Here is a 17,388-nt window from a genome sequence, read left to right as displayed (position 1 = left end):
AATTCAACAGGCTTTCAGGGTAAGCCCTTTTTACACACTGGACCATCTTGCCATCCCCCAATCTTTCTTTAAACTTTTATCTTTTGTTTAGTTGTTTTTGTTTGTTGATTTCCTTGCGGTTCTGGTCATTTAATGCCTCTTCATGCAGCTTCTTTAGGTTGGCCTAGATATTCTCCTCATGACAAGCCCCCCCCCCCCCCCCCCCGTCTTCTCAAGACTGTTCTGGTCACAAAGACTATGATGAGTCACTGTTTTACCCTTCTATGGATTTGATTTGTTCATGAAGTAGAATTGTGTCTTGTAAGGCTTTGGGATTTAGCTCAGTGGTAGAGCCTAGCAGGCCCTGAGTTAGCTCCTCAGCTTGGGGGGGGGGGTGGAGGTGGGGGTGGGATAAAAAGAATTATGTCTTGTAAGTTCTTTGAGTTGGAACTTTTTTTAGTGCTGATTGAAATTCTTTTATGGCAATAAGAAAATCCAACTTTTGTTGTTCCTTGTCAGTCATTCTGGAACTTGTCGATTTCATTTGTGTATTCAGATTGATTGGCATAAAGCTTGTTCTTGATGTGACAGAGGTCTTTTGTTTGTTTGTTTGTTTGTTTTTCCCTAAGTGCTGGTGCTTGAGGCAAAGGTTTTATACACCCATGGCTTATACTGTACCACTGAGCTGTGCCTTGCCTCATCTCATGTCTCTGCGAGTCCTCAGTCTCTGACTTTATTCCTGTACTAACATTGCCTCTGTGCCTGTCCTTTGCTGTCTGATTGTTAATTATGCGAAGAGAAGCCTTTTGAGTTTCTTGACTTTAGTTCCTGCTATATTTTACCTCTTTCCTTCACATTTCTTTGATTTCTTTGGTTCACTTTTCTGCTTTCTTTCATCTTTGGAGATGGCTCCACTTTTCTACACAAACATCTAAGGCTCTAGGGTTCCAGGGACTGCAATGCTCTCCACTGCCATAGTGCTCCTACATGGCTCCTCACTTGTAGTCCAGCTAGTTATGTAACAGTGAGAGCCTAACTCCACATCCTTGGTTATAATTGCTGGTCAGGCCTTTGCATCAGTGAGTGACCTGTGTCCAAGTCTAGGAGTAAAGTGGGCCTTTCTCTTCTTCCTATGCCCATGTGCAGGTCTAGGAGTGAGGTGGGCCGGTCTGTTTCCTAAGTGCCCATGTCCTAGAGGTTTTGTTATTTTTCAGGAGCATTACACCAGCTTAGCACTTTCTGGGAAGAATGCACACGTGTTTAAAGGGAAAATTGCTTTTCATTAAATCAAAAACTTTAACTTGTAATCAATGGAAAATAGAATTCTATATTTTACATTTTTTTTCCTGTCAAGTCCATCATGTTTGATTTCTTCAATGTATCTGTTTAATTCCACCTCATTTTAGGTGCTTGTGGGCCTAGAGTAGTAGGGTATAGAGTAGTAGGGCCCAGGCTGCCTCTGAGCCAAGCTCTGCTGATTTGTTATAGCTTTGATAAACAAGTTTGTGGGACACTTAGCACTACTTGAGTGCCACTGTTCACAATGTACACACCTGTACTGGCTCATATGGTCACATGCTCACATGTGTGCTGGCAGTAGGTATTCTGTTCTCTGGCCATTCCAGCTTTTATTCTCTGTTTGTCAGGCTGCCATGAGTTTTAAGTCTCATGTTCCTGGCTGGGCCCAGTGTACAGGATCTCACATTCCTTAGAGGAGTAAATAAGTAAATCTGTGAAGGAAGGAACCTTGCCTGCACCTGCCTGCAGATCAGGGGGTCACCCACATCACAGGAGCAAATCACACTAGGGTGCTTACTCTGCCCAGCTCTTCTCCCTACAGGTGGACACCTGCTGAGACCTGTGTGTCACTCTGTAAGACCCTCTGCCAGGCTTCATCCTAGTTGCTGGAAGCAGGCAGGGGACACCTCCCTCTCTCACAAGATACCTTCTAATAGGCAGGTCATAAAGCCTTTGAGGATGTGGCTCTAAGACTGAGTCCTATTTTCCTGCTGGCCTACCATTCTGTAGCCAATGTAAGCATGGGCTGCTCTGGTACCAGGCTGATTTTGAGTTTCTAAACCCTTGACAAATCCTGCAAGTTCAGTGAGGTGTCTCATTTTGACCTGGGGTTTCTTGTTTCCTGGTCCAATGAGAGGTATAGTTTGGATGCCCAACATTAAGTAGACCCTGGTCTGCCAAGCTGTGCCCATCCAAACTATGGGGGAGCAGGAACCCTTTCCTTGGAGAGCCTTAGGATTTGTAGCAGTTAGGCTACACAGTAAAGCTTGGGAGCCCTGAGCACCAATCAACATCTCTGGATCTCCTCTTGGCTGGGCCTAGCCATTGTACACTGGGCAGAGAGGCTCTGGAGTCACTAATGTGGTCTGGTAGACAGAACTAAGTCTAAGCCTTGGCCTGGAACACCTGCTGCCTGGCATGCCCTCCCCCTACCCTCTATACTGGTATAATTAGCCCCATGACAGGTGTCATGGATCAAGTGCCTGGCCCAGCCCTAACCCAGTGATGCCCGGCCTCAGCCGACCTGCCTTGCCTGCTAGCCTGGGCTTTTGGCCCAAACCCTATCCCATGAGGTCCCCTGAGGCCTCAAGCCTTCCTCTGCTCCAAACACCCACTGGAACAGAGACAGACAGGCAGAGCAGACAGGCAAAGCCTCAGCAGTGGCCTGGCCTCAGGCTTTGGGAATCCCCAGGCAGGTGCTAGCCCTGGCCCTGCCCTTAGTGCATGTCCATGTGGACAACCCAAGCCTGGTGGACAGCTTATAGGGTCAGTGGGCTGTCACTGTGCTGCATTTGGCTCTCTTCTCTGTGTGTAGCTATAGCATCTGCTTAGCCCTACCAACTGTTATTCTTCCTCTAGTGCAAGAAGAAGCACACACTGCTGTGTCCCGACTTTGCCCGCAGGGGTATATGTCCCCGTGGTGCCCAGTGCCAGCTGCTCCATCGTAACCAGAAACGAAATGGCCGGCGGACAGCTGTACCTCCTACTCCAGGGCCCAGTGATGGAGCCCCCAGAAGCAGGGCCTCAGCTGGCCATGTACTCAGGTGACAAATCATATGGGTGCTGCATATGTGAGCTTATGTGACCTGGAGGTGGCCCATCCCTGCTCTAAAGACATTTAGGACCCTCTGGGGTAGAGTCTCACCCCAACACTGCGGGCTTTAGATACAAAAGGGAATCTCAGTTGGAGGAAAGAGCTCCTAAAGATGCCTATATTCCAGATCGCTGAATGTGGACAGACTTACAAACACCCCCGTGCATGCAGGCTTTCAGAAACCCATTCCCTACTAACTGGGAGTAAGCCCCTGCAGGGTGGGGATACCAGAGTTGTGCCCATCTCCTGTGGATTGTGGGGACTCCCTGCAGATGAACCCTAGGCCCCAGAAGGTGAGGAATGGAGCTGAATTCCACAGGCATCAGCTTCATCTGCCTCAGGTCAGAGGTCCTTGAACTGTACACCAGGCTTAGATCTGTATAAGCATACCCAGTAGCCTGTTATAAGATAGGTGCCATGCAGATAATTGACAAGCACCCTCTCTCTGATATCTGGGAGAAGTCACCCACCCTCATTTTTTTTTTTTTTTTAATCTCTTTTGTGCAGGAAACTGTCTACTGTTCAGCGCCCTGCCAGACAAATGTCCAGTGGTCTGGCCTCCAGAACTGAGGCCCCAGCCTCTCCACCCCCCTCCCCAAGGGTATTAGCCTCCACCTCTACCCTGTCTTCAAAGGCCACCGCTACTTCCTCCCCTTCTTCTTCCCGCTCTGCTAGCTCCCTCACCCCATCCTTGGACCAGGAAGAAGCCACCTCTGGGACAGGTGGGACAGGCTCAGGAACAGGCTCCAGCAGCCTCTGCAAGCTGCCATCCTTCATCTCCCTGCATTCCTCCCTGAGCCCGGGAGGCCAGACTGGACCCCAGGTCCCCAGGGCCCCCCGTACCAAGGACTCAGGTGAGCAGTCTAACACCTTCTGGATCTTTTTCAATATGCACTTCAGAATGGCATCTCTGGGGCCTGGGAGTCAGTGTACCAGGTGCCCAGGGCAGGCCAGTGAGGAGCAAGCACAGCAGTGGCCGCCTTGAAGACCACCCCAGCGAGGGCTGATTTAATTAGAAAGCACCCATTTCTGTTAATTTGTTCTGGAAGATCACTGCACACTCCTGGAGAGAACAGATGTTCCCTCTCCCCAATGAGCATTTGGGGCTTGGTAAATGGCTCCACTCAGCCTTGTTTAGGAGAGAAAAGAGGATTTTATGACTGCAAACGACCCTTTCTGTAAACATTTTACAGCTCTCTGCGCATTTGAGTGACGATAAACCCCACGCATCTCGGCGGGCTGCAAATTTGCGACCATACGGCTATCATTTTATTGTCATATTTCATGGCCGTAACGTTAATGGAAGATGCTTGCTGCAGGGTTCTCTAACAGCCCCGCTGAGCACACTGAAGCGCCTGCTGGAGGGGCTGCCTCCTGGCTACATCCTTCTTGGGTGCAGAGTGGTTGATACCAGGCCCTTGCCCAACTGGAATCTATATGGGGCAACAGTTCCTTCCATGTAGATGGCCACTGGCTGGTGAGCAGGCTGGAGACCCTGAGGCTTCGTGTGTTTTTAAAAATCATGAACCCAAAGGTTAATCCCAGGACCAGTGGAGCCACAGGGTACTTATACCCTGCATGTAGTTTGGGCCAACTAGAAAAGGACTCCAGAAAGCTCATAAGGCTTGTTCAGCTAGGAAGGGAACTGGAGGGGCAGGTGCAGCTGAGCCTGGGACAATTTCTGGCAGGAAGCCTAGATGTGCCTGTTGAAGCAGCCCAGAAGACAAATGGAGACTAACCTGGCCAAGGCTGTTGAATCTTCAGGCCTCTGCCCAGCTGCTGGGCCTCACTCCTGTCTTTGGCTGCCTGGACAGTTAATGGAATTAACAAACCCGCCATGAGAGAGGTCTTACAGGGGCATATGGGCTATGCCACATAGATAGCCACATTGAAATTGCTGTGGCCAGCAGGATACTGTCACCTAGGAGAGTGGCACAGAACATTTATGAAAAAGTTCTCACCAGGCAAGAGCCCTCACAATATGCTACTCCAGGGACCCTCTTTTTCCTACCCCTCCTCCCTCCAGACCGTGTCAACTTGTATTGGTCTTACTCACCCCACCTCTTTGGGCCTGCCTGCTTGCACACACCGCACTTTTCTATGTGGAAAGCACACCTGCCTTGTCTGTGTCTGGCAGCCCTGCTCCCAGGTGTGAGTGTTGCATGTGCCGGTGTGTCTGCACTCACCCAGTATTTATAGATCAGCCTGCAGAGTGTTGTGGCTTCCACCTGTGGGCCCACCCACAGTACAGGGGCTGCCTGGCTCTCCTAAACTGCACTCAACCCAGGAAGACCTTGAAGTGGCTGAGTCCCCAGGTCCCCTTCCCTCTTTACTCCTGAGGGCCTGGCTGGTGGCAGGGGCTGAAGAGGTAGATGAAGTGAGGACAACTGGCTGCTTGCAGACCCTTACTGGCAGGCGTGGGCTGGTGGTTTCCCTTGTCCTGAGCCTCAGCCAGAAACTTGGAGTGGGGAAGCTCTTTCTGGGCTGGAATGGCTTGATGCTTGACCTTTGCTCTCTATGTAGGGAAGCCGCTACACATCAAACCACGCCTGTGAGGCTCCCTGGGGATCAGCCTGCACCTACCTCAGACCCTCACCCCTGGAGAGGATGGAGGCTCTACCCACCACTGCTTCTGAGGAGAAGCAGCCCGCCACTGAGCCCAGCTGGGGCTGTAAGCAGAGACACATAGTTCCTCCCATTTGGCTTACAACCTTTGGAGACCTTTGTGTGTCCAAGCCTTGTTCTCCCTCAAGCCAAGGTCCTGTCCATTCCCCATTCCTCACGCCACCCACTGGTCCAAGGCACTCAGCCTCACCCTAAGACTTGTCCCTGGCTCCCTACCCATCAGGGTGCCATGTGAGGTTTACCCCAGACTCTCTCCTGTGATGGGTGTGGCGGTAGCCGCAGGACTTGTACTCCAGCCCTCCCTATCCAGGACTGCTGCCCATACTGGCCAGGCTTCTCTGGTGGGCATTTTATGTTGAGCAATAAAGGTTTTATCCTGTGTCTAGTTGGCCTGTCTTGACTACCACACAACCATGGGACCCTGGACATGTAAGGGAGAAGGTCTATTGGAAAGCAGAGCCCTCTGCTACCTTTGGCAGGAGTAAGGGCTGCTCTAACCAACTCTGGTGTGGCTCAGAGGCCTTTCCCCTCAGCCATGTCAACGCAAATGGGGTTTGTTGGATTGCAAGGTGTAATATAACGTTATGTGGGACAAGCTGGGACCAAGGCAGAGGAAGAGAAAGCCTGGCTACCCTGGGAAGGGGCGTGGCTTGGATAAGCCTCCTCTTTGCAGGGTATCTCCAGAAGACTGGGTTGAGATCCTGATTCCTTCCATATAGATGCTGAATAGGGAAAACTGAGCACAGGGTCATTCAAATACCCCTTCCAAGGATGAGGCATGAATCATCAAAGAATTTGTTTACAGGCCTCCAGTAATGGCAAGCCAGCCACCTTTTGGTGTCTGTACTGAATGTTTGTATAGGTCAGCTACTGCCCATGCTGTAGTGTAGTGTGTGAGACCACTACCATGCAGTCTGGACCATGTTCCCCACTGTGACTCAGTACCCCAAACCCCTCAGTCTTTGCTGTACCAAGTCTGTCCTTCAGGATCCTGGTGTCCAACCCGCACACAGGTGGTAAAGACCTCTGCCCTCAAGGTTATAGGAAGTATAGATGTGTGGTTTCACACTCCACCACAGCCCCTGCCAAGGAGATGAGTTTCCTAGGCCTCAATGAGAAAACATGCTTATCCACAAAGAACATCCGGCATAGGCAAGTAGCCATGTGGCTAGACACCGTTATCGATGCCCTACTGTGAAGCGTGCAGTAGAAAAGTGGGCTCTGAACCTGGACCAGTCCAGAAGAAAGCCTGAGACGCCCATCAGTGAATGGGTCAGAGTCCCCTGATACTACACCCCTGGAGCTTGATGGACCTGTTGGAAGGCCAGGGTGGGTTTCCTCCTATTGGCAAGTCCAGCCCAGCCACATGCTCTTGCCTGGCATGCACTGTAGCTCCTAGATGCCTTATTGGGGGGTTGCCCAATGTCATCTACAGCGTTGGCCTTAAGTGGCCAGGCTATTATTTAACTGCCCCTCAGTTTGCCTTCCCTTACTGTTTAGCCAGAGTCCCCATATGAGCACCAGCAGAGGAGATGGGTGTGGGGCATGGAAGAGGTACTTGTTGCTGGACCAGTGGTAAAGTACTTGCCTAGAATGTGGAGGGCTAAGTCCACTGGAATGAAGTGCCACCCATACCACAGCCACCCAGGGCTATTGGGCCTATAGGGCCTTCTATGTATCCTCTTCCTCCTGCTTCTGGAGTACCTACATACAAGACACTATGAAAAGCAAGTCTCTGGCAAACAAATCTCTCCCTCCTGTCCCTGGGTAGAAGGAGGCTCTCCAAGGGTATACCTAGCTACAGCATACCAGGCCGCAGCACTCACCTGTTCCCTACCCACCACCTCTTGCCCTATGGCTGATGCTCCACTGGTTGGCAAAGGGACACAGCTAGCTCCTCAGGCTAGGATCCTTGAGCACTCTGGCTTCTTAGGTTCTAGGCAAGTAAACCTGCATGCTTTGTGCTCTCTTCCCCAGTGAGCATCACTACAGGCAGGTCCTGACTAATCTCTTAGACACCTATACTCAACTGTACTGGCATGGGATGCTCTTCTGGCCTACTTCACTTTCTTCACCACGGCCAGGGCTTAACAAGCACCTGACAGAAGCACATGCAACCCACAGACCATGGTGGATGATGGGCTGGGGGTCTTCCACCTCACGGGAGAGCAGTCAGCATGCAGCTAGTCCTAACATGATCCAAGTCCCAAGGAACTGAATGTAGATATATGGGCAGCCGCCAGTGGTAGGGCCTGCTGGACAGATCTGTGCAATAAGAACTCAAGAGACTCAAAACTGGTCCTCTGAAGCTAGCAGGACAACCTAGCCATCTCCCAGCTGAGAGGAGCCTTCCAGGGATAAGCATGGGGCACAGCAATGGCCAGGCCAAGGACTCTCACTGGAAGCTTGGGATCTTCAAGCCAAACAAGTGTGTGTGTGTTATGGTGTAGTGTTTGTGGTGTGTATGTGTGTGTGTGTGGTATCTTGTGGTATGTGTGGTGTGTTGTGTGTGGTGTAGTATGTGTGATGTTTGTGTATTGGAGTTAGAAGACAACCTCTGACACCTGTCCTCAGATGCCTTTGACCTTTTGCTTGAGATAGGATCTGTTCCCTTATGGGGATCTACCTCTCTCCACTTCCCTCCCATCTGGCCATTTCTGGGATTACAAACATCATACTTTTTGCATGGCTTCCAGGGATCTGAATTTAGATTTTCATGCTTACAAGACACACACTTCACTGACTGGGTCGTCTCCACAGTCCAGTCCCTCTTTTTAAATGTTGATGATCACATTTAGCTGCCATAGGACTGTGCAGACTCCACCTGTGGGACAGAATCTGTTGTTTGGAGACAAGGTCCATCCATCCCAGTCTTGTCTTGACTCGATTTGTAGATGATCCTTCTGCTCCACATCCTGAGGGTTGGAATTACAGCCTGTGCTGGCATGCTCAGCTGACAAGGTGCTGGAGAGCAAACTTGATGTATGGCAGACAAGCACTCACCACCTAAGCCACATCTCTAGCCTAGCATGGTGGCACACACCTGTAACCCCAGTACTCAGTGGATAGAGGGAAAATGGCCTTTAGTTTAAGGCCAGATTGTGCTACATAGAAAGACCCTTTCTAACAAGGAGCAGGGAGAATAGTTTCAGCTCTGTGTAATCTGGCAGTCACAGCTTCACCCAGTAGCCTTGTTCCCATGAATTAAAAGCAACAATGGACAGGTCACATTTGCATATAGGAGTGATATTCAGAGAGTCCACCTACTGTGACTCATGCATGCCCTGTGCTATGACCATATCCCAGCTGGTGCCATCCAGTAGTTGTTGGAGCTGTTGAGCTGAGTATCCTGTACACTGAGCCCAATAGCAAGCAGCAGCATTGGATAGTCTCAGGAGGTAGGCAGTACTGGCTGTTGGGGGTGGCACGATAGGCACCTAACACTTCTCAGTCTGAATCCCCTCTATGCAGAACCCTTAAGGAATCCCTGAGCCACACATGGTCTCCCAGGCTCCTCAGCATCCCTCACAGGTCTGCCCTTGATCCAGCTGCTCTGGCCCTTCTGCCAAGCAGTCCCTCTCAGTCCAGGTTACCGCCCCTGCATGCAGGCAGGGCTCACCCTCACCCCTGCATGCAGGGCTCACCCTTCCCTCTGTTCACATCTGAGGCTCCCCTGTCTCCTTGGCTTTTCTCACACTTCACTCAGCCAACCCAGCAGCCTCTAGCCAGCAGCAAGTCAGCAACTGTCCTAGAGTCAAAAAATACCCTGTCCCCAATGAGACCACAGTTCACTGCAGCCTGGGAAATGCCAACAGAAGCCCTGCCAGGCCCTGCCTATGTTCCTGACCTGACACCCGAAACAGTGAGTGAACACACTTTTTGAGATACTGAGCTTGTGATGGTTCATGGTACACTGGGAGAAGATCAACATTCTTTTGCTTTTATTACTTTTTTTAAATTATTTTATTTTGAGATAGGGTTTCTCTGTGTAGCCCTGGCTGTCCTGGAACTCTCTCTGTTGGCCAGGCTGGCCTTGAACTCAATGATCTACCTGCCTCTGTCTCTGAGTATTGAGACTAAAGGTGTGTACCACCACAGCTGGCTTTTATTTTTCCTTTTTCTTACTGTACACAGGCAAAATACAGGCAGTGGGACCTGGAGGAGACAGTCTGCCCAATGTCAGGATCTTCTTCCTCTGCCCTCTGCTCTCTTTTCCATATGCCCAAGGTCATGTGGGATGCAATGCCAGATTTGTAGTTCATCCTTAAGGCTCTGGGCTTCTGGGACTCAGAGCCCTCTGGTCCCATGCCTTTTGCCAAATTGCAGGAGACAGGCAGGTGAAACACTTGCTCACTTGGTGAGTCCTCATGATCTATCTCAAAGACTCCCCTTTGTACCCAGGTTTAACCCAGTGTGGGTTGTCTTGGGCAAAGGCTGTTTTCTCATCTTTAGAATGGACATGATTATACTGAAATGGCTGTGTCTACCACCGCAGGACTATAGAGCCCAAAATAAGTGTTCCACCAATGTGTCCCTGAAGCCTCCTTTGGGACAGGCTGAAGGGAAACTCTTGTGGGGGTTCTTCATGCTTTTGTTTGTTTCCTTCTGCCCAGAGGAGGAGAGTCAGGACACCACAGGTCATTGTGGGAAGGAGCTGGGAGCTGTTCACTCCTAGCTTCCAGGCATTCCCCTTATAAAATAGCAGGCACCTGTAGAGGGAGCAGGCAAAGCTGCTGTCATCATGGCATCCTGAGATAGGTATCCAGTGAACATCCTTCCAGGCATGTTTCTGTGCACAAAAGATTTACATTTAAGATTTTTTAATAGTTAAATAAGTATAACAGCAATATAGATAACTGAGAGGAGAAAACCCCCATTCTGAGTCATGGAATTTTAGAGGGCCGTAGAACTCTCATCTCTTCTTCACTCACCGTTGTTCCCCCATGGATTTCTCTTGCACAGAGTCTGCCTCCCATAGATATGTAGAGACATTCAGCGGGAGTGACGGTGGCAATCTGTTTCCAACTGTTACCCCAACTCATACCCACCTGGCAAGACACCTCCAAACTGCAGTGGTGGGCAGTAGGGTCTTGGCAACTCTTTGGCAGATGTCCAGACCTGTCAGCTCCACATCATTCAGTGGGCCCTCTACTTTGGTAGCTCCTGAGACCTGCTTGCTCTCTTAGCCCTATGGTGGCCCACAGCCATCTGTCCCTCTCCACACTGGTCAGAGGCCTGCAGTTCCACCGTGCAACCCGCTGCCGCCTGAGGTGCCAGGAACTTTGTTGACAGAATTTCTGAACCCGTCCCAACCACAGGATAAAAATAGCCAGTGCTCCCGGGAAGTCACGGGTGTCAGGATGGTTAGAGGTCCCCGTTCTGGGGACTCCAGGCCGGTCGGGCTGGGTGCGGGACACGGCTAGCTAGGCCACCTAACAGAACCGAGACATCAAGGGAGTCCCCTGGGCGTGGACCTTCTCAGCTTCACTGCACTCTGCCTGTACGATCCTGGGACCTCAGGGCCCAGAGGTAGAAGTCTGACGCCAGGTCTCGCACCTTGCGCTGTGCAGTTCCCCGTGTCGGCCACCAGGGGGCCCTGCCCATTCCTCTTGCCGGCGGCCCATCCTCAACCCTACCCACAGCAATTTCCCGTAGGAGATTGACAGCTGGGCTCCCGGTTGCCATGAGGATAGGCAAATGAAGGCAGCAGGGCTGGGCTTCCGATTGGCCCGGGGGCTCAGACCCCCACCTGGAGAGGCGGGCTCAGGAGCGCATCTCTATAAAGGCTTGCACAGCTGTGTGCCGGGCCGAGGGAGGCGGGGCCGGCCGGCAGGGAGGGTGGGGCGTGGGGCGGGGCAGCCCCGAGCGCGGTAGAGCCCGGGGCGCGGCCTCTGCACCCTCCTGGCTGGGACCGCTGAGGAGCAGGAGGAGGAGCGCAGGATCGGGGCCCTTCGCCCGCCCGCAGCGGGCCTGGGTGGGGGGGGGGGCGCCCGAGAGGTTTGGCCTTCGGCGCTCCCTGAGCGCAGCCCGGAGTTGACTGACGAAACTTTTCCTTTACCCTTCGGCGGCGCGACCAGAGCCTGTGCCCACCGCTGCACGAACCTCGGCCGAGGGGGGAGAGCTAGGGGGAGAGAAACCCGCGGCTCCCCCCCCCACTCCCCCACCGCCCGTCGCGGCGCGGCCAGGTTCGGCGGCGGCGGGGCTGGGGCCCCGGGCGATGGCCGCGGAGCTGGCAATGGGCGCAGAGCTGCCCAGCAGCCCACTGGCCATCGAGTACGTCAACGACTTCGACCTGATGAAGTTCGAGGTGAAGAAGGAGCCGCCCGAGGCCGAGCGCTTCTGCCACCGCCTGCCACCCGGCTCGCTGTCATCGACGCCCCTCAGCACGCCCTGCTCTTCGGTGCCCTCTTCGCCCAGCTTCTGCGCACCCAGCCCGGGCACCGGCGGCAGCGCGGGCGGCGGGGGCGGTGTAGCTCAAGCCGGGGGCGCCCCGGGGGCGCCGAGTGGAGGCCCCGGCACTGTCGGGGGCGCCTCAGGAAAAGCGGTGCTGGAGGATCTGTACTGGATGAGCGGGTACCAGCACCATCTGAACCCCGAGGCGCTCAACCTGACGCCCGAGGACGCGGTGGAAGCTCTCATCGGCAGCAGCCACCACGGCGGGCACCACCCGGTGGCCGCTGCAGCCTATGAGGCCTTCCGGGGCCAGGGCTTCGCGGGCGGTGGTGGTGAGGACGACGTGGGTGCCGGCCACCATCACGGCGCTCACCACACTGCTCACCACCACCACCATCACCACCATCACCACCACGGCGGCACGGGCCACCACGGCGGAGGCGCGGGTCACGGCGGGGGCGGCGCGGGCCACCACGTGCGCCTGGAGGAGCGCTTCTCCGACGACCAGCTGGTGTCCATGTCAGTGCGGGAGCTGAACCGGCAGCTCCGCGGCTTCAGCAAGGAGGAGGTCATCCGACTGAAACAGAAGCGGCGCACGCTCAAGAACCGCGGCTACGCGCAGTCGTGCCGCTTCAAGCGGGTGCAGCAGCGGCACATTCTGGAGAGCGAGAAATGCCAGCTCCAGAGCCAGGTGGAGCAGCTGAAGCTGGAGGTGGGGCGTCTGGCCAAGGAGCGGGACCTGTATAAGGAGAAATACGAGAAGTTGGCGGGCCGGGGTGGCCCTGGGGGCGCGGGCGGGGCCGGCTTCCCTCGGGAGCCCTCGCCGGCGCAGGCGGGCCCCGGTGCAGTCAAAGGCGCGCCCGACTTCTTCCTGTGAGCGCTGGACCCTGGGCCTCGCCGCCGCCGGGGACAAGTTTGCGCAGGTCGCCCCGGCCTCGGCTCGGACTCAGAGACCCGGGACACGCACGCGCGCACGGGGCAGGTGTGGTGGTCTTCCTGTCCGCCCCGTGCGTCCTGCCGCCAAGCCCCAGCTCCAGGTAGCTAACCGCGGTGCGCCTCCTCCGCCGGTCCCCCGGCTCTGAACGTCCTCGGGGTCGCGGTCGGCGCCCCGGGAATGGTGAATATTAGGGAAGCCCAAGCCAGGTCTGATTTCCTCGGCAACGTCCACTTGTAAAGACATGGAGCGCAGTTCTTCGTCCGACCTCCGCCCACCCGCAGCGGGGACACGCGGCCACCAGCTCCCGGTAGCCTCCGCAGGGCCCGCGCTCCTCCGTCGTCTTTCTGTATCTCTTTCCTAGCCCTGTTTTTACTACTACTCCTCCTCCTTTTTAAAGCGGTCTTATTTTCGCAACATTAATATTTATTTTGCTTGGTAATTAGAAAACCCTGAGGAATCCCCTGGTCCCCGTGCGCCCTCGGAGGTCGGCGAGTGCCAGCATGTGCCCTCACTCGCTCCGAGGGGTCTGGCCCTGCCTGCCCTCAGCCTGCTTGTCCCCACTCTGTCCGGTTCTCCCTGTAGAGGAAGCCGAGGAACTTAACTGCGTGTGGGTCCCACTGCCCTGCTATACTCGACTGGGTGAGGGGGGTGGAGGGTGGCCGTGCTCAGCCGGGTGGGGGCTGGCCCGGACTCCCGCGCTGCTATTTCTCTATGCACCAGATCGTATTTATGACTCCTGGGGAAATATATATTATTTTAACCTTCCAGAGAAGCGAAAGAATTTTAAAAGTAATGCACAGTTCTAGAAGAAATTTTTTTAAAGAGGAGGCTTAGGCCTGAACCTCCTGGCATGGGCGGGTGGAGAAGTGTTTTTATTTAACTTAAATTGTATTTCGTTTGTGGGACTTTTTAAAAGCTTGGTCGCTTTTTGAACTAGCCGAGAGAGAGGCCCAGCGGCGGGCAATCTAAGCTGGGCGCTTCTGCACCGGTTGAGATCTGGTTTTCTGAGGCTTGGCTCTGGTGCTCTGATGCTCGTCCTGTCCTCTGCTGCTCTCAGGCGGCTCCTACTGAGCCTTCTAAACAGGATGCTCTTTGAAAAAAAAAAAAAAAGTGTTGCTGGTTTTTGTTATGTTCTTTTTTTTTTTTTTTTCATTTATTACAAAACTGAGGAAGGGAAAAAAAATAAATCTGTTTAGACCCAAAAGTCACTGGAACCTGCCTGGTGTGTTTGTGGCTTTCATTTTTTATGTGTTTCTCCTGGAAGAGAAAAAATATGCAAGTCCCTGGATTCAGTTTTACTTGAGCTGGCATGTCCAGATAGGCAAGGGCAGGGAGAAACTGACAAATGTTTCAGTAACCAAGAGAGCATTCTGTGGCTGGCCTTCTAGGAGTCTGAGCTCCCATCTAGGCAGGGCAGGGCAGGGCTGCAGGCATCCTTGATGGTGAGTTCAAGTGCATTGTAATCGTGTCCTGGTGGCCCAAGCTGTCTTGGCCATTCTTGCCAGCTCTCCCTCTCCCAGGGGTAACCCAGCCTCTGTTCTCCAAAGGGTGCAAGCCCAACCTGATAATAAGACAGATCTCTGAAAGTCTCACCCTTCCAGGCTTTGGGCAGCTGTAGACTTTTGGGTGATGGTGTGGTGTAAAGGTCCATAGTTAGCAAATTTGGAGCCAGCCATACTCCTGCCTACATTGTGGAAGCTCTAGATCAGTTGCACAGCAGCTTTAGTCTTGAAACAACCACTCGAGTTTGAGTCTCAATCCCAGGTCTGAGAGAGGCAGACCACTTTTGTCCTCCTGCTCCTTAGAATAAAACTCAGAGAGGTGCTGTGTAGGACCCCAGGCTGGGAGCAGCTGAAACAACGTTTTTGGGAGAAAAAAAAAATGCTTTGGAAAGGAAAGAAACAGACACTGGGGGTTGAGTTAAAAGAACTAATTCATTGTGAGGTGAGACCTGCAGGTTCCAACTTTTTTGGGAGGGAGTTCACATAATTTGTCTTCCCAAGAAGGGACTCTTGAGTTGAGGGAAACTTAGCTGCTGGGGCCCAATGGCAAAAATACGTTCTAGCCAGGAACTCTGTGTTCACCTTCCATTGCCTGAGCTATTACAGAGCTACTCTCTTGGAGGAAGTTCAGAGTCAGGTTCTGAGTGACCTCCACAGGACTTCTTTTGGGGGGAGATGGCAGCCCAGCACCCTGGCATCTCAGAATCCAGTACTCAAGGTTTTGTCCTCTTTGAGCATCTGGGACTCTACTGCTGCACCACTGGGAGTGACACTTAGGAATCACAGTATGCTGTTAGAGTTTCTCCATGCCCTCACCCCATTTGTGAGGGACTAGATCTGAGCTTACTTACCTTCTCCTCCCTTCTCTTTACTCTGCTTTTTCTTTAGGATGAGTGAGACATACAAATGAATGTGGACCTTTTGGTAGTTGTAGCCACTCACTCTGGAGTTAAAAGATGGTCTTTTCTAGAAGCCTGTTGGGGAGCTTGGAAACCAACCCCATGTGTGGGAAGTTCCTTTGGCTTTTCTTGTCCTGTGCAGGAAGAGAGTCCTGTGTACAGAGTGTGCGGGGTGCTCTTACACAAAAGGTTCCTCTTTTTTTTTTTTTGGTTGTCTGAGACAGGGTTTCTCTGTGTATCTCTGGCTGTCCTGGAACTCATTCCATAGACCAGGTTATCCTGGAACTCAGACATCCCCCTCCTCCATCTGGGATTAAAGGTGTGTGCCAGAACACCTGGCTTGGAACTCCCATTTTCTAAGGAGGTCTCAGTATATCTGGGGTGGGGGTGGGGGTGGGGGGGTGATGCCTTGCTGAGGATAAGGTGGTGAAGGTGAAAGGGCTTCAGGCATCGTGTTTCCTGGCTCAGAGTTTGGGGTGGGTTGCCAGGGACTTTGAGGAACTTAGTGCTCCATTTAAGATGGTCTTGAGAGTCCTGCAGGTGCCAGCATACATGTGTGTGTCTGGTATGCATACTTGTGTGTGGGTGTGCATACTTGTCCAGTCTGTGTTGGTGTGTCAGGGCAATAGCAATACTAGGTATCAGCCATGACCTGACTGGACCACAGGGGCTAGAGGACAATGTCCAGACAATGGAATTAACCTTCACTCAATGCCTTCCTTCTTCATTGTTCATCTAGGGCCTTGCCTGCTCCCTGGGTACTCTGAGAGGCAGCCATGATGTCACCAAGAGGAGCCTGGTGTCTCTGGAGCCTCAGCAGGAAAACCAGAGCAGACTAGGCCAGTCCTTTCCCACCAGTCATTCCGTGTGAGGGCCTGAAGTAGTGTGGGGAGAAGTACCTTGCTGACTAGGTTGTCTAAGAACTACAAGATCTGCCCAGCTTATACCATACACCCTGAAACGAAGTGACACCCCCATACACATACTTCCACCTGCCTCCTGGGAACCAACAGGGACTAAAATGACAAACAACAGATCTAGCAAGAGAGCCCAGCTGTGCCCTGAAGGAAAATTTGAGGCTGTTTGGACTTTTCCTGTGATCTGCAAGGATCTCACAACACAGCATGGACTCCAGCAGACTAAGAACCTCATGGGAAACCTTGCAAATATGGATCCATGAGTCTTACTGTGCTGCAGGTAATACTATCCTGGCCCTGCTGTTGGTTCTAGGTAACCCATTTACAAGCCCCAGAGTTGCTATATATAGAACAACCCCATGTGTCTCCAGCATGTGGAAGGTACACCACAATGCTATGCCCACAAGAACCCCAACCTAACACTCATGGATATATTCACACAGATAGCCACACATGTGGGTGCAGAATGTGTGCATACAGACACCTCCCAACCCAGTACATGCACAAAGCTGACTCAAAGCAAGGGCACAGTACACACTGGCAGATGAAGGTCTCACACAGATGCACAAGGGAAAGGAGCAGGAGTTTTAGGAAGTCATGGTCCCCTGGTGCCAGGCACTGTGCTTATAGCCGCTGTTTGGGCAAGGCAAGTGTGAGGATAAAGCTAGCCATGCCTCAAGCTAGGGGTTTCCTTACCAGAAAGAGCAAGTGTGGGAACCTTGAGCTATCCATGAGAGCCACAGGGAAGGGAAACCAATCCTGCTGGATCCACAACTCTCTTGCTCATCCCTGTCCAAGGTGGGGGGGGGCAGGGGCATCAGCATAGAAGTGACCCCGCCAGGGACAGAAGGAGCCAGGCTGAGGGGCATACCATAACCCATCATCACAATACACCCTCCCTCCCCACCCCCTCACCACCACCACCCCCTGCCTCCTGGGAGGCGTGTCCCAGAGAAAATGGAGAGCCTGAACAGGTGATCCACCTAGAGGTGAGAAGGGAGTCTCTAGAGGCATGATGGGGTGA

The 17,388-nt window shown here is 53.0% G+C and overlaps 2 protein-coding genes across 2 annotated transcripts in view; both read left to right on the top strand.

Moving 5' to 3' along the window:
* The window catches only part of Zc3h3 (zinc finger CCCH-type containing 3), a 79,359-nt gene extending 73,262 nt beyond the window's left edge, over window positions 1-6,097 (top strand). Inside the window, exons 10-12 of the mRNA XM_051189135.1 lie at window positions 2,857-3,041; window positions 3,599-3,945; window positions 5,615-6,097. Coding sequence (XP_051045092.1) covers window positions 2,857-3,041; window positions 3,599-3,945; window positions 5,615-5,646 — 564 coding nt within the window. The 3' untranslated portion in view covers window positions 5,647-6,097. The remainder of the gene's footprint in view (window positions 1-2,856; window positions 3,042-3,598; window positions 3,946-5,614) is intronic.
* A 5,818-nt stretch (window positions 6,098-11,915) lies between these two features.
* Mafa (MAF bZIP transcription factor A) lies at window positions 11,916-13,074 on the top strand. The gene has a single exon (XM_051189134.1). It carries the CDS (start codon window positions 11,934-11,936, stop codon window positions 12,984-12,986), a length of 1,053 nt encoding a protein of 350 aa, XP_051045091.1. The 5' UTR covers window positions 11,916-11,933; the 3' UTR covers window positions 12,987-13,074.
* The last annotated feature ends 4,314 nt before the right edge of the window (window positions 13,075-17,388 follow it).

Source organism: Phodopus roborovskii, unplaced genomic scaffold (genome assembly GCF_943737965.1).
Source record: "Phodopus roborovskii unplaced genomic scaffold, PHOROB, whole genome shotgun sequence".
Lineage (NCBI taxonomy): Eukaryota > Metazoa > Chordata > Mammalia > Rodentia > Cricetidae > Phodopus > Phodopus roborovskii.
This window is presented reverse-complemented; position numbering and strand designations above follow the sequence as displayed.

Excerpts from the sequence above, each read along its gene's own strand:
- Mafa (XM_051189134.1), top strand. The coding sequence starts at position 11,934 with ATGGCCGCGGAGCTGGCAATGGGCGCAGAGCTGCCCAGCAGCCCACTG.